Source organism: Vanessa atalanta, chromosome Z, assembly GCF_905147765.1.
Source record: "Vanessa atalanta chromosome Z, ilVanAtal1.2, whole genome shotgun sequence".
Lineage (NCBI taxonomy): Eukaryota > Metazoa > Arthropoda > Insecta > Lepidoptera > Nymphalidae > Vanessa > Vanessa atalanta.
In genome coordinates this window covers 11730057-11748192 of record NC_061902.1, presented here as the reverse complement: position 1 = coordinate 11748192, position 18136 = coordinate 11730057, and the positions used below count along the sequence as shown (strand labels likewise).

At 31.4% G+C, this 18136-nt stretch overlaps 1 protein-coding gene across 1 annotated transcript; it reads right to left on the bottom strand.

Moving 5' to 3' along the window:
- Positions 1-16174: 16174 nt before the first annotated feature.
- LOC125076330 lies at positions 16175-17697 on the bottom strand. The gene is made up of 2 exons (XM_047688448.1): positions 17552-17697; positions 16175-17084 (listed from the first exon to the last, which is right to left on the bottom strand). Exons 1-2 carry the CDS (start codon positions 17695-17697, stop codon positions 16175-16177), a joined length of 1056 nt encoding a protein of 351 aa, XP_047544404.1.
- Positions 17698-18136: the final 439 nt, after the last annotated feature.

Genomic DNA, 18136 nt, shown 5'->3' with positions numbered 1-18136 from the left:
ATTTAAAACAAAATCATAAACTTAATAGTATGTGAAATTGAGTAGCAGTGTAGCGCAAGTGAATCTCGAGGGGCTGCGAGAATGTTTAAAGCCGAGAGGAAATTCTCTTTTTTCTAAAAAAAATGTAATTATCAATTTGAAAAAATGTTTCATCTTTTTGTTTATTTATTATCAAGGAATCAAAAGTATCTAAAAAATACTACCAATAAAAATATTAATTTTATTCGTAAGAGGAAATTTTTTTAATAGTATTTGATCAATGAATCTAAAAATATACTCATCTTAAATTTCGATGCAATAGAATGATTAGTCTTTTTATTATTATTAAATTTGTTTCTCTTGAGACATGTTGTCCGCGCATTTGGTATTTCTTGTCTTTATTTATTATTTTCTTTTGTCTGTATGTTTTTATTACCTGGCAACATTACATTTTAGGTTCGAGGATGATTTTTAAAATTTTGTGGTCGAAACTTTGTATTCATATACATACAATATATATATAAATGTCAGTTTGCAAAGAAATCGTATATTTTAGACAGACATTCGGAATGTGTCCTTGAAAAAGTGTCATTTGTCTACTTGGGATTTTAGAAACCTAGGCCAGTCGGCAGTGATTTAGCCAGTCTGATTATCTCTGTTATGGATCGCCATTTTCAGGTTGTAATCTCCTTGATAGTCGCCTGTTAGCAAACCTGAGTAAATCTTCTTTTTTTCAATATTCTAGCGCCAAACGGCTATAATTAGTATTGTTGTGTTCCTTTGTGAGCTAATGTACAGTCACAAGGGACATAACGTCTAAATTCCCAGGTTTAATAAGATAAATATTTCTTACAGTACCAATGTCTATGGGCAGAGGTGACCACATACCATCAGGTGGCATAAAATACGAATATTTTTGAGTGACGCGATGCTACAACCCATGCAAGGGATACGCTATCTTGTAATTGTAGCTTTCTCGTCGCACATTTTATAAGAATGACCATCTCATAATCCAGTTCTTCTTCTTTCTTTCTTCCCCATTGCCGTACCCTTAGACTTTTAGGGATGCTTTCTCTGCCTGTGATGTCTCTCTGTCTTAGACTGGGTTTTGTGGATTCAACGACACTGGATGGGCTTAGATGCAAGGACTTTACTTTTAGACTACATTTAGACTTCACTAAAGTAGTACACTACATCCATTGGTCATTTGCGTGTGCAGAACAGTTCTTCTGTGATATTCAATTTGGAAGAATATAATTATGTTAACATAAAGAAGTTGTCTTTGTCAATGTATCGTATTTAATAGACGTCTCCGATGAGTGATAGCTCGCGGGTTTTGATAATGCGCAATTTAACATAGCCATACTTAAATGATATACTAGATTAATAATAACTGTTAATAAATTTATTAAATATGTTTATCACAATTAAAATAATTACAATTCTACATAAAATATTTAATTGTATGTCACTAAAACCATTGATCGTTTATTATTAATCCTTTCGTTGATGAATATGATAATCTAATAAATTTCGGCTTAAGAACGGCTTAACGTGCTTTGCGAGATTCGAGATTGTAAGCACTACAAACTTCTAAACTCCAATCGACTACTGGGAAATCTTGAATACAAATCGAACAACACTCACATAAGTACTCCGCCTTATCCCTTAAAGGGTATTTCTTTTTGAGTTCATATCGGTTAGAGCATGGGCGTAGAGGGATGGAGGGGAAGAGGATGACCAACGAAGATGGATGTGAACAATCAGATAAATAATGGAAGGAAAAGACATGCTGCGCCGACCCCCAATAATTTAGGACTAGGGCAGAGAAAATAAGAAGAACATTATGGTATGGTTAGTCATCTCTAAAATAGTAACTTCCGACTCTCTGTAGATATAAATACACGTTTGATGATTCATAGTTTAATTTTATAAAAGCAAAGAACTTGTAATTTATGAACATATGAATATAACGAAATTATAAAACATTCATTTTACTAATGAATACTAACAATTTTGGGAGGTGGTTCACCTTTAGCGGTTATGATCGGACGTAGCATAGCGCGCCATCTAGTATAACTTTTAGACTATAAAACGTTTATACAGCGCTATCTATTGGACAGATGAAAATCAACTCCATAGTAACGCAACTTGACAGCCAGCCTCGCTCATATCTCGACATCGTTTTGAGAAGTCTGCATAGATGTCGTTGTTGTCGTTCTCGAATTATTATTTTTAAAATTTAAAAAGAATATAATAGCGTGTAAATATCTTACTGTTTGTTTTAAGCCTCCTCGTCTTTAGAGGTCAAGTCTTGGAGCTTCTTCCAATGCTCTTCTCCAATGTCAATTATAAACACAAATTAAGCACATGAAAACTCAGCGGTGTTTGCTCGGGTTTAAACCTGCAATCTTCTTTTAAGATTCACAATTACTTAACACTAGACCTAGGAGTTGTTTTTTATATAACTTAACTAAAATAACTATAAAATACATAAAATAACATAAGAAAATAGAACGTATAGAAGAATAGAAGTTTAATTAGGGTGTATGGTTTGCAGTATATAATATTATTTAAGTAAAAAGCGCTTTGTAGTTGCACAAACTTAAAATTTAAACTGAATTTCATTTTCTTGTATAATAAATGTATAGTTTAATGAACTAATGCCATAATTGTCATACGTATTTAATTAAATAAGAGATGAATGAAAGTTAATATAATTTAAAATGTATTGCGGCATAGAATTGCAGAAATAAATTTCTTCAATTATCATTAATAAATTGGAATTTCGTCTTTAGTGTCTTTGTAATAAAATTTACGGTTTGATAGTGATGGTCATTATTTTAGTTTCATATAAAGCACTACCGATAGTATCAATTTCACTTGTAATGAAAACATCGATAAGCCTAATATATCATATCATATACGAAATTTATTTGTTATATCAAGACCAGGTTAAATAAACTTTATTACATGCAAGTTGACCCAACGGTGGCAGATTACCACTGTTACTGTTTTTATTTTCTATACAGTGAAGTATAAAATATTGGAAGAACTCCTTGCGCCCGATGTTTTTAATGGTAAAATATAAATGATTGAAAATACGGCAAACATCTATACTGTTAAATTCTTTCTTGTTCGATTACTGAAAAGGTTCAATATAAGCTTCAATTTTCAGTTTTAAACAAGATTTTGCTTTTCTTGTACACTTCGCCTTTTGGAATACTTAATGCAGATCTACCCTTTTTCATCGCTTTTAAATAAGTTTCGGACTCGTTTAGGGATGCTTCGACAGAAATCAAGATATGCCGGCATTTTAAATTAATTCAAAGAAGTTGCATGTGATTTTCTTTTAAGTAATTTTTGTTATTTATATATTATCTTAATTTACTGTATTGAAATAAAACTTTATGGAACTATATAACGAAGTCGTTGAAAAACACTTACGAAACATTAAGATACTAATATTTTAAAAGTAATTTTATGACTTCTTACTAAACAAAACAAACTTCTTATAAGAGGGAGCCAACTGCTAACCAATGCCACGCTAAGTTACTACGCAATATTCAACGGTAATAGCGTAGTTGCTTGAACTTAATTGTAGCAGGACACTCTAAAGCCAAGTTTAATCGCCTCCAAATGAGGGGGTCAGTTAAAAAAGAGGCTCCCTAATCAGGTCCGCGCGAGCACGCGTTACGCACTTACATAATGAAAGGGGGAAGTGAGGGCGTTTGGGGGCCGGGGGCCGTCATCTGCGTACACCCTGTCCGGCCGCCCGCGATCGATACCTATACGTGTGGACTTTATGTAAAAAGCCTCCTGCACACCCGGAGGACGTCGACCATAAGTGTCGAGAAACGAGTCGCCCCCGGGGAGGAAGGCACGAAATATCTTCAATTTTCGAGAGAAAATTTTCCAATGCGGGGGCGCTAGCCCGCGGCGGAAGGGCTGGCTCGCTCGCCCCGGACGCCTATGTCCGAAAAATGCGCGCCCCTTAATTGAATTTACAGATTTGCCTTTTGGAACGCACGCTCCAGCAATGTTTATTGCGGACGCCTCGTTATTACTCTTTATGGAACGAACTGATATGCTTGATATGTTTTTATCTTAACCATACTTTAAACTCCGAACCCTGTCATCTACACCCTGCACCCTAATCGTCGTTAAGAACTATGTTCAGATATAACTTAGAGGAATTCCATTTATTCTTTTTCGTTAAAGGTTTGATACTTATACACACATACATATGTATGTGAATATACAATTAATATAATTTGTAATACTCTTAGTATAATAATAGAAAGGGTTTCCTAGTATTTTTTTTTTTAAATAGATACCTATATCAAGAGTGTGTATTCGTAATGACGAATTTGGTGCCTTATGTAACAGATTATATTTTTTTTATTTAAAACTTAATTACCTATGCAAGAGATCCACCTGTATATGAACAACAACAACGTTTTAATTGCAATTGTATTGTAACACAAATAATTAAACGCTCCATCAAATACAAGACAACTATTCTAAGAAAACTATAAAGATATACGCTTTAAAAAACTAACTATACTTAACGAATTAACTACGAACTTACCTGCTCCGAGTTTTTTTTCTTTTGAATTTAGAAGAGATAATAATAATTTTAAAATAGATTTATGTTCTCAGTTCAGTCGATTTTAAACTTTATACTTAAATTAAAAAGCACAGAACCGTACAGCACTCGATTGTAACTAATGCTCGGGTAGAGACATAGATGGCGCTTCTCGTGCTGTTAGGCGATGATATTTATGTCACAATTTTTATATCTGTATTTATGATCATTTTTATTAAAAACGGTATTGATCTCACAAGATAGTAAAATAATAAAATTAAAAATAGAAGGAGGTTCGAATTTCAGACTGAATAAGTTCATAGAAGTACTACATTTACAAGTACTAATAGTACTAGTAGGGAACTATTTTTACGGACCAAACTATATCTCAAATACTCAAACTTAATTATGTGTATGTTATTTGAACGCAATACTTTTAATTTATAATCTTTCACGAGATTGTAAAATGTCGAAAGATTTAGAACTTAAAATAAAATGTATAACATTTTAGTTTTTAATCCTTTGATTTAAGTTAGGTTAGAATTTTTATAATTCAACTGAAATTCATTTCCATAGCTTATAATCTACGTAAAAATTTAAATAATTGCAAGCAGTTGTTGCGGTTCACAATCTTTGGATTACAATCTGATGAGATAAGTCATAATTCAATGGAATCTACAATTTCATGGCGTCTTAGTCGAACAATAAACTATATTAAATAGAATATCGAACATATTCAAATTATTTAATAGTGTATCAATAACCAATGAAACACTATTTACAAAGTTGTTAATTACTCATAGTACAGGGATACAAGCTAGTGTTTACTTTTCATAATAACATTTTATTAACGTCGATTGACAAAAATATGAATTATATTTCAAACAGGCTTGTTAAACCTCTTCAATTTAAATGTAAAGCTATCGGTAGCACAAGTTCGGAATATAGATTCTACTTAGAGGAATCGACAAGAAACTCAGTAGTTTCATTTATACGAACTACATTTATTTTAATTAAATACAGTTAATATATATATCCTGGCTGAAATACATGAAATTCTAACTCCACACTTTTTTATCATCCGTATAAACTTTTGTGTAACATTTTAAATTCCAGTACAACTTTATATCCAATAACGATTCCTTGTGAAAATTTCGTTTAATCTATCGTTTATCGAAATAAAATTAGCCAATAAATTTATCCTATGATATCCCTTTAAATGATATCTCCATTCCGAAATTCAATTCAAACTGATGGTTTCCATATGAAAAATAAATTTCCACGAATCCTAATAATATTGATTATATATTAACTAACATTGTCATCCGCGTGGTGGAATATGCTTCAAGCCTTCTCCACAAAGAGAGAGGAGCAGTGGGAAATTTACAGGCTGTCAATGTGTACTGTGTAATATTGTCTTGTCAAGATATACTAAGTTACAATTAAAAAAATAATTTTGTATTGAATCATTAATTTCAATTATATTTATGAATTGTTTTAAATCTATCCTTAATGTATGTATATATTTATTCCATTATTGACATGGTTTACGATAGACGTGACTCTATTACAAATTTATATTTCGATTAATGATGATAATTCTATAATATTATTATGTGATTTTTGTAACTCCATCGAGCGTCCCGTAAATTTAATCGTAGGGAAAATTTATTACTATTAAGCCCATAAGGGATTGCTTTATACATTAAAAAATACCGAATTAATCATACACCGTAACATTAAACTAACATTAAAATAATATTATTAATAATAAGTTTATAATGTCCATTTTTCGGTATTAATCATTTAACGTTAAATAAAAGTATTAAATAAATAAATGAAGTATAATATTGCAAATAAATTATAACGGAAGTTTAATTAAAAATGAGCAATAATAGTTGAAGAATTTAGCAAACTGGGACGGATTAACATAGTTTCTGTACTTTACGCAATTATTAGAAAATTATTAATATATATATATATTTGTTTAAGGAAGCACAAACGCAAGTGAAGCACTGTTATTCTGTTAATTCTGTTTCCTAAGCACTAACGGCACAATTCGGCTTAACTTAATTAATTTAAAGATAAAAAATTCAGATTCCTTGATCTTTCTAAGCTTTATAAACGTTTAAAAAAATAATAACGCTCACAATGACGCAATTGACGTTGTTTGATTTATTTGTCTTGCGGCTGGTTTTTAATTGTACAATATAATGTTATTAAACCGAATACAAACTAATTTTTCTTTACTTATTTCAATAAATTGCTTCAGTACTAATCCGAATAAATATATTATGGTGAACATTATTGTTATACAATTTTTTTCGAATCAGGTTTGAATATATTCAATTAAAATAAATTATAGTGAAGGAAATGAGAAAAGCAAGGTCTTCTATTAAATGCTTCTAACAACGTTCGAAAAATCGAATAAGTTTTACTCGTAACGTTGTCAGAGAAATGGAAAGTCCTTCTTTTTCGAGAATACACACGAGCCTTACGAAATATATTCAGTTTCGTTGGATACCTACTCTCCGACCCTACCTACCAATACGTAGGGCGGGCAGCAAAGTCCGTGCACATGTAAAATAGCTTTGATCCAAATGAACTATGCTCTACTTGATTTAATTTTTTTCTTACCGAAATAAATGTGTCACAAATAATCTCCTAGTATATATACGTAATGCTATTACACCATTATATAAGTGTACTGTCTTGATATTGTAACATTAAATAGTTTGTAAATGCGGTATTTATTTGGTAATTCAATGTTGTGATATTTTGAATACCATCGCCATCGCAAACATATTATTTTCGAAAATTACAGCAATTTTGAAATTAATACTGTTCCTAATTTTAATTATAATACTGTACAATCATAGTAAATAGTACTGGTTACAGTCTATGACCTATTATTTTTCTGTCATTGAATTTCTTATTATTATTTTCGTTATATCTTTACTTAAGTATGTAAGGGTGTTGCCATTTCTGCCTTGGATAACCATTCAAATTCCATACAATATATATATAAAAATATATATAAAGGTTAAGTAAGGTATATATATATATATAAAGGTTTTTCAAATCATCACATCATTGAATTGATAATAATTGAAATGAAATAATTATATGGTTATAGGCATTCCAGAGTCATAATGTTAATTAATTATTATAAAATTTTAGGAAATAATATAACAACTAAGATTAATGACACACTAATAAAATCACTTATTTTTAGTGTTAGTCTTAGTCCTTAGGAAGTGTAATATTTCCTACAATATACGACTACGACGACTCTATTATGTCATAGTACTCATTAAATTCAATTAGTTCTACAATTACTTTACATAACAATCGAAGTAGAGCAAACACTCGTCGCGCAACTCGAAGCCGGGTTCTGGGGGCTACTTCTCTGTTATATCTGCCCGTCCAAGATACATGCCTCGCATAGACGCACTCGTGTTACCGGCCGCGTTCGGCCAAAGGGGGAGAGGGGCGACCCACCACCCACTCTACCCCACCTCTCGCCTGCGTCATCTAGCCCGACTAGGCGCTAGGGTTAATTCAAACCATAGAATTTAAATATTTTAAATTTTATATAATTTAAATATAATTTGAATTTTGTGATTAGTCGCCTTTTAATCTTTTTTACATAATAAAGGAACTATTGATATATACACTGAAATATTCCGTTTAATCACTTTTAATATGGGAACAACAAAACAGTCAGTTTAAAGGTACAATTAGCACTACCACTTTCGTCATACCACCAGCTTTATTCTAAATTTACAATAATGTCAAAAAAATATACGCAAAAGCTTAACGATAAATTTATTTTTGTATCAAAATATATCCTAATTAATTTTTAAAATGTAATAAGAATTAATTATATGCAAATGCGTGTTCGTTCCGGAACAAAATTTCAGTTTTGACCTTATGCTTTCGAAAAATAAGATTTATCTTAAAATAGTGTCTGTTAGTGTCAGCCCTGCGTGTCCGGTACGCAGCCCTGAATCTGTAGAACGTAGAACAGTGCGTGCGTGCCCGGTTCGCTGTAAACAGCCTACCCTACGTATGTAGGGCGGATGGACGCCTCCCTTACCCCCAGAGAAAGGGGTGCCCCCTTCTTCCTTGTTCCTCCTTGTGCAAATTCCCCTGGCGATGGAAATGTGCTCTGCCACATTTTATACAATTTCTAGTTCGTGCGATCCAAAATTTACTCTTGTCCACTGGCTTACACGTCGGATATTAAAGTCTATACAATATAATACCCTCGCGCTGCCTTGATCAAGGTGCTCTATGAATGGTTTGCCCAAGTTATTAAGGTTGTTTGTTGCGAACAATTTCCCGGCCGTTGACTTTTCGTTTCATTCAGTGGGTCGGTAGTCTATTCTCGCGAGCCTCGTTTTCGTTATTGGGCCAACGAGCCATCGATTACATACATGTTTTGACTAAAACTATTACCCATACAATTAAATTTGTACTACAAAATAGCGTAAAAAAATCACTTATCTGTAAACAAATATGTAGAATGCGAAAATGTTCGGAGAATTGACTGGATTGAGACTTTACATTAATTGGTTTAGGTAAACTATGTTTTCGAGAAAAGAGCAAAATACTTAACAAATACATAGATCGGGTGTCGAATAATTGTATATAAATAATGAAATATAAATAAATTCCATTTACCATACCATATTGCTGGAAACTGATTTGAAATAGTTAACTGGTAACTTAATTATGTAAATTTGATGAAATCTTTTAAAATAAATCATTTTTAGTTATCAAATTTAACAAAATAGGAAATAAATTAGTAATACATACAAGGATACATATAAACCGATGACCTTTATAATATCAAAATCTCTGAAGCAAACCGTTCTACGTATCATTAAAGAGAAATTCAGTTAGCACTATCGGAGGCCGTAGCGGCCGTGAAATACTTGTCATGTACAGAATTGCTGGGCTTTTAATTAAAGCGAGTAATTTAGAGGGCCCGGGTGTTACCACGTATGGCCATGTTAGGTACAGTCTTCTGCATACTCATTTGGAAATGTTTAAACAGAGGTGCCTCGTAGGGAGGTGGGTGGTGCGGTGATGGTTAGTTCTCCGCTACAGATAAATTAATAATACCCACAGCTTAACTATACGTATAGCACGCATGTCCGTAAGTAGCAATACAGGATGTATAAAAACATAATTCAGGAATAAAATTTCACTAATGGAATTTTTGCATTAAACGATGTGAAAATTCTGGTGATGTGGTTCTGTTAATAAATTATTGTTATTTATCCAATGTCCGTATTTAAATTATAATAATATAGCAGATTCATTAAGTATTTTTACCAAAATAAACAAAACAAACAAACTCACTATTAAACAATATTAGAATGATTTAATTTCGTTAATGCTAATCATCAAGAGATTGCTAACATCATGACGTCACGAATTATCGTATCGTGTTTTGTAATTATTAATGTAACATAATGTGAAAATAAATGTATCGATTTTCCTAAAATATTATATTTGAATAGCATTTAATTAAACAAAAAAGTCTATAGAAAATACTTCTATCGCTTTATAATTTATAAAGTCATAGTTGATGTTATCCCTAACTATATCAGCGAAGCGAGAAATTGCATGACAACTCCGATAGTTTCTGTCGTCCGCCGTACCTTCGCAGACGCTAAACACGTAATGCAAGTGCTTTATTGTTTTCGTCGTGCATATAAAAGAACGTCAAATATAAGATGGAAGTAATCACACTATTTTTAAGAAAAAGATACAAATACTGACACGGTGCTCTGGAATGGTTTATCTATTATGAAGTGAAAGCATTTTTAGAATTAAAGCAAGGTTTTAAATATACTTTAATGGGTATGTATAGAAAATAAATCTCTTATCTGATAAGGTTTAACGAAATATTAAAAAGATATTATTGATATCATAAGATTTTCTTTTACAGTTACTTAACAAAATAATTTATATAACATAGTAATAAATTTATTGTTAGCAAAATTGTAATCAGCCTGTATATGTAAGATGTGAGATGTAAAATTTGAGCGGAGTACAGCGTACACCTATTATGAAATTTGTGCACACTAAGAGCGGTCACGCACACAGAGAAACAAGTACTCGGACTTTGCTACTGGGGTGGGTACAGAAACCTTGCGACGCTCGACCCCGGCTTAAATTTTCATATTAATATGTATCTCCTTTAAGCTTAGATTTCTGAAAACCGATTTTGGCCGTAATTGTGTCGACATTACAGACGTTGTAATTGATATCTTACCTGTCTCTGAGTTTTGTTTATAAGTAACATTGTCATAAACAGCTACAACAATAATCGACTTCGGAAAAAATATTTTCAAACAAGTAACCAATTTTGTAACATATGTATAAAAACCGACGCATAAACATAAGCAGATTAAATATATATTACAACTATACTTCAGGTTTTTTTAATACCTACTGGAATTAGCTCCTTAATCAACATATGGTTTTAGTATATATGTAATATGTGAAGCTGTGCGTCGCAGTTTAACACGCCTTAAATTTAGATGATTTTCATGATATTGTATGCATATAATTCGCCAGTCAATTCAGTCCTACTAGTATTACTGAATAAGTTTTTTTTTTTAATTTAAGATGAAACAATTTTGCCGTGCATACTATGGTATGCAATACGACTTGTGAGTCGTATTGCAAATTACAGATTAAACAGCAAATAATATTTTGGAGAAAGCCATTTTGACAAAACCCAAGTCTATATATAATGTATTTGATAAATGACTGACAAACATACAAGGCATAGTCTAAAGTCTAAGCCATCGGGTCTAACGAGATGAAATTTTGCTGAGGAATTCCTTATGGAACGTAGGTGGGCACTAAGAAAGGATTTTTCTAAATTCATCCCCTAACTCGGGGAGGATTGCTTGGAAATTTGTCATTCTTGAAGCTAGAAATATTGGAAATAGATAACAGTATATCCGTTTATGATTTATACCATATACTTTAAATATGTAGGTTTACTTATAAAGGTTGTCAAACATTGTTTAAGTAATCATCACATAACTATCATTTATAGAATAAAATATAAGGTTACCTTGGATGTAATAAAAAAAATAAGAAACTACTGTCAATGTAGGAACGATTTTATTGTTCCTTTGTATTTTAGTATTCTATCCGACTTCTAAACCACTACTAATTGACTTAAATAAATGACAGAAGATTATATTTATGTCCGTCTCAAAACTCAAGATTGTTAATAATAATAATTGTTAGCTGGCATGCAATAAAATTATTACTAAGTATAATTTTAATTAAAATTTGAATCTTATATATGTTAAGAATACCTCAGTATTATTTATTATATTTCTATAAGTTTCACATAAATCAAAGTTATATTTAAGTTCCTATAGAAATAATTCATTGCACGATTAATGATATTATAATGTTACTGTTTATATTTATTTATATAAAACAATAACACGCACTTAAATGTAACGTTTAAAATTCAAATTAGATTATTTTTAAATCATTTATGAACCGAAATCACTTAAGCGCCAATTCCTATGCACGTTTAAATTGAAATTACGATAAATAAAATTTTAATAAACCTCTACATTTTATTAATAATCTTACTCCTACTGATACTATAAAGAGGTAGCTTTTGTTTGTTTATTCAGTGTATAATTTCAGGTCGGACAAAGGGTACATAATTTGTTAAATATTTTCCGAGATATGACTATACAGTACTGACGTCGTCACAGAGGAAATTGAGAGTCGAGAAGGTTTTAAAGCGACCTCTGCTAAAACGATTACAGATACAAATACACTTTGTCGAAGCAATATGGTATCAAAAACGTATTCAGAAGAGTCACATGTCAGCATACATAGCCCAAACAGTAAACAGTTTTTATGAATAAAGGAAATATAATAACGACAACTAAATATCAGTAAGACAAAATCTTTATCTTAGTGAAATAAATAAAGATATTATCTTTACAGTCTTTGCAATTTGGACTAATAATTTTAGAACGATTACGAGATGTTATTTACGATATGTTAGATAGGTAGAAAAACGAGTGAAAAAATATGCGAGTTGGGTTGAACGAGGCTTTAGTATCGATCGGTTTTCGAAAACTTATATATATCATTGGTTAAAAAGATCAGATACTTACTTTGTCTGAACGAAGTCGAAAGCGTCAGCTAGTATTATAAATTTATTTAAAGTGATGAAATGATATAACTCTGGTATTTTTACTTTGTCATTATTATATAGATGAGCGTCATTTCAAATAAAGCTGAATATTTTGTTTATTTACTTTAATCGGCTATTTTATGAAGATTAACACTTAGTCACGCGGACACGGCGTGGGTTTTGCTTAACATATAAGTTCGTTAACCCCATTAACAGTCATGCAGATATAATAATATAGTTTTTTATTTATTTATTACACTTCGATCACTTTTTTGACGTTATTTTTTTATTAAGTTATTTTTAAATTAAGTGTGAATTGCTGTGCAACAAACACTTTAAAAGAGATTTTATTATTTTAATACACACGTTGATTTAAAACTTACAATCAAGCAAATAAATATGAATTAACAATCATTACCAGATTACATTTTAATTTTGTTATAATTATTGTATTCGAATTTAGTTAAAGTGATGGCTACTGACATGATAACAACATTTATATTGAATTAAAAATGTGCAAGGTTAAATTATAATTTCTAATGAAATGTGGAGTACACTGTATAATTTGAATTACAATGAAGTCGAACGACAAAATACGGAAGCCGAGCAATTCGATTTTTTTTTATGTTATAGGAGAAACTAGTAGGAGGCTCACCTGATGGAAAGTGATTACCACCACCCATGGACATCTATAACAGGGGCCTTGCAGGTGCGTTGCCGACCTTTAAAGAATGAGTACGCTCTTTTCTTGAAGGCTCCCAATTCGTATCGGTTCGGAAAAACCGCCGAAAGCTGGTTCCACAGAGTGATTGTGCGAGGCAGAAACAATTTTTCAGTTGTATCTAAATTAAGAAATTTCCGTTAATAATTAAACATCTCAAAAAGGAATGTCAACCAAGCTTGGACAGTGAAACAACCCTCTCTCAACGAGTAATTGAAAAGGGTAGAACTCTTTAAAAATTCAGTAGATAACTAAACTTTGCGTCACGTGTATACCACAAGGTCGATTTCACTGCATATCGCCAATCCCGAACTCTCTTCCATTCGTATTTATGTAAATACAAAATACTGAGATTTATTATTATGTTATAAATCAAAAAAAAATATTCTTTCACATACTGAACGATATACATATATGTATATATATTCTAAAATAATATACAACATAATGTTGTCTTAGATTTTCGCGATTATTACACATTGAAATAAAACTAGTTTTTTTCACTTTGCAGTGTTCGTGGTCACGGGCAGTCTGCCCGTGACCACGAACACTGCAAAGTGCTCGAAACGTCGGGATGTTAAAATAAAATAATTAATATACGCGATTAAATCCGTTAAAAACTAGTTTTATTTCAATATACAACATATAGAAATGAGAAAGATCGAGATAATTCGAATTAAATTTACAAGAACTCCGTAATTATTCAAATTTATTCCGTATCATAAAACTAAATTTGGAGAAAAATTATATACAGTGCATTAATAAAATTACGACTTTTTCATTACACTGATGGTAAGTGATAACCACTACCTATAGACATTAATATATTTCAAATGAAACGGTAGTCATTCAGAAAAAAATATTTCGGCCATGATGAATAAAAAAAAGATTAATAAAAAAGCAGTTCTTTAAAAACTATATCTAAAGCTCGTGATCAGCTACAAAACAAAATAGTCATTTGACAAACAGAGGAGAAAAGGTATTGAACCATTTTCGTTTATTTTCGCCTATTTATGGATAGTTTTCCTTCTTCTTGTTCTTTGTTGTATAAAATAATTACATCTGCATTCAAATAAGTTTGACGAAAATAGCAGTTTAAAGCAATACGGTTTGAAAATAAATTTTTGTCGAGTCAGGATATAAGCTATCTCTATACAAAATTCCATGTATTTCTGCCCTGTCGTGTTTGCTTTATTAGGTAATAAACATTTATAATATGATAAGTTTAGATATTTTATTCGATTAGAAAGATTAAATTAAATATATTCCTTTTTATTAATTTCTTATTATATTAAAGATTTAAAAAAAATGTGATGTAATAACTTTTTCGAATATACGCTTACAACTTAACGGTCAGTAATTACTATAAACTATTTATAACTGCTTGGAGTAAGAGAAATAGCCATTCCATTTGAGGAAAGTATTTTGAGCTTATTACACCACGCTGCTCCAATTTTGGTTAGTGGCTATGACTGTCTATGATATTAAGCTGATATAATCCTCTAATTTAAGTATTAGTCTTTCAATGTTAGCCCATAATTTTTCAGTTATTTTAAAATATATAAATATATGAATAAGATAATTCGTATAAAAGCCATATGTACATACATATAAAAACAGAAATTGTATATAAACTAGAATTGTTTATTTTATAAATATATTTTTTTTAATATTTTTTTTTTTATATAATATATACGCGTTTAATTGTTAAGATCAAGTTTAAATTAGCTATTCGCGATTACAATATCGTATTATTCTTAAATTATAGTACTGATGTTATTAATGTTTCCATGGTAGGTATGCTGTTTGGAGAGCGTTCGAATCCATTTACTGTTCTAAATTATGCGTAAAACGTCCATTTGACGCTCACCCCTCTTCCCTCTTATCGCTTGGACAGGAACGGACGGGGAGCCTCGGGCGGGGTGCCGGACTAGGGCAAATTGGGGGGTTTACAGCCCTCCAAGTGAGGGGGGTCCGAAGTCCACCTCACCCTTTAGCTACCCTGAAGTTCCATCTCTCACACCTATAAATTCGGCACACACACCCCATCGGGCGGGGTGGTCCATGGCGTACCAATCCTTTCGTTGCGGCCGTGTCACATTTGCCAGGGCTCTGGTGACCTCCACTACAAATTAATATTCAGAAACGTTTCCGTTCCGATCGTTAATCATTGCCGTTTCTGCTGGTCCCGATTTCGCTCATGTACTCGACACGTTACGCCTTTATCTAATTAAAGACATGAACTATGCTTATCATTACGATTATCTAGTATTTTATATAATATGGAAATATTGATTCTCTACAATAAAATGTCAAGAAAAAACCAAAGGCCACATGTTGTTATAAATTTACAATAAAAAAATTTAAAATAAGGATTAATAGTCTATATATGTATGTTTTTCAATAATAGTAAAAACATATCTATAAATTATAAGAATATTTGGAAGACATAATTTTTGAATTATTATACATTCTAGTTTCTTTTCGTATGTTTTCCATTATATTTATTCCAAATTTAAATTTTAAACAGTAAAGTGTATTAAAAACATTGAATACTGTCTTAGAAATATGCTGCAATTAAATTAAAAGAAAAATAAATAATCTATAAAATAACCTAATAAAATTTGAGTAAACCTATAAACGAAGCTTATGTAAATTAAATAAATAGTCTAATAGTTTTAACCGTTTATTTTCTAACTTTACTGGTATTCGGTCTAACAGAATTAACTGAATCAATGTCTTTTCTATCTAAGAACATTTTTGCCCGATCAGTCAGTTTAAAGGTCTTACACAACAATGTGACTTTTCCACCAGAAACATTCTCGTCTAAGGTTTTGACGGTATTTGTTAAGACATATTTTTTAGGGTAATAAGATCTTTTTGATTTCACCATTTGATTTTCCTTGTCGTCCTGTTCTGTGTCAATAGTGCTTAGTTCTTTCTTACTTTCGTCGTAATCAGATATTGTGGAGCTACAGCTGTAATTACAGACAACATCAACCCGAATAACTTGAACTGTGGCAGGACTATCTGCTCTTGAAATAGTAAGACTTTTTCTTTTTCCATTTCTGTGATATGTGATTTTTGTATCCGCAGAGTTATTGTCACATTGATTTTGATTAAGTTCTTCATTGATAGTTGATTTGAGGTCACGTTTTTTTAAACTTTTAATCTTTTCAAATTTTGTTTTTTTCTTTACTTGACCATTTCTTAAGTCAACTTGAGTCGATTTGTTTTCTTTACATTTGTTATTCAAGCTGTATAAAATAATACTGGATTTACTAGATGATGGTCTAGACTGGTCGTTGTTTGAAAAGTATTTTGTGTAGTTTTCGGCATAATCGCTGAGGATTGAAGACCGCGCCACGTCAGTTTGATATGAGTCGTCAATTACTTGTTTAACAAACATTCGATGCTTTTGGCTATCGGTTAAAGTTTTGTATTTAAAGCTTGTTCTGGATCTCCTTCTCTGGTCAACATCCCCTTGGAACTGCAAATTTTGGACTGTAAGAAACAAATCTTCCCGGCCTTGGTGAGTCCCAACGCTGTCATTTGTTTCGTTTAAGTAACAGTTCTCGTGATCGTTGCAATAGAATCTGAAAGTAGATCTTATATTAATTGAATTCCTAAATTAAGCTTTGAAAATTTTAAATACGAGTACTATTAATTTTATTACAATTTTAATTCTTATATACATTATAAGAATAGTTTAAAACGTTGGCTGATCATGAAATTTAAAATAAAGGGGCGGTGGTAGTCAGTTTTCATCAGGTGAGCCTCCGGCTCGTTTGCCACCTAAAACATAAAAAAAATAGTACGCGCTTACCAATGTTAATAATATAAATAAAAGAAATTAATTTATGTTGAAGCCTTTGATAAAAAGTCGATCTTCAGATGTCATAAAGTTCAATATGAAATAAATTAAAAATAAAAGTAATAATATCATATACCTACGTACTGGAATAATATTTCTTAATTAAGGGATTAACAAAAATAAACACTGAGAACGGACACAAGATTCTGCGGAGACAATATTATACAGTAACTGATTTAAAAGAAAAACCTTTCATAAACATCAGTCCAACGAGGGTCTTCTTCGTGTTCCGGATTAACCATTCGTTTCTGACAGAATCTCCTAGGCTTCTCATTATTCGTCTTGTTTGATTTTATCGTTGATCTATCTTGAAGGTGGAGTTTAGCGCATTTCATATTGTTTCAAGTTGTCTGAGAATTGAAAAGTAAAATATAAAATTGTTTATCTCGATAGTAAAACTTTAAGCGTCATCTGTTTTCTGCATTTACATTTTTATTATGAACAAGCATGTACATATTACGGTCTTTGTTTATTTTAATATTCGCCATATTTTTATAACATGTCACTTCATACATGATATCCTCCCGCCCGATTTCGACGACGGAGCCCTTTCTGAAGAGATTTTAGTTGTATGGGAAGTATTACGGTGTACAATGTGTCTGCTTTAACACAGGTGCACTCTTTTCTCCCTGACTTTTTCCGAAATCTGTGGCTTCATAAGCGAGCTACTAGACCAGAGGTAGTCAAACCACCATGCTACCTACACGCCAATATAGTGTCCATACGGGTCCAATATAGTGCAATGTACATTCTGAAGTGTCCACACTCTCGTGC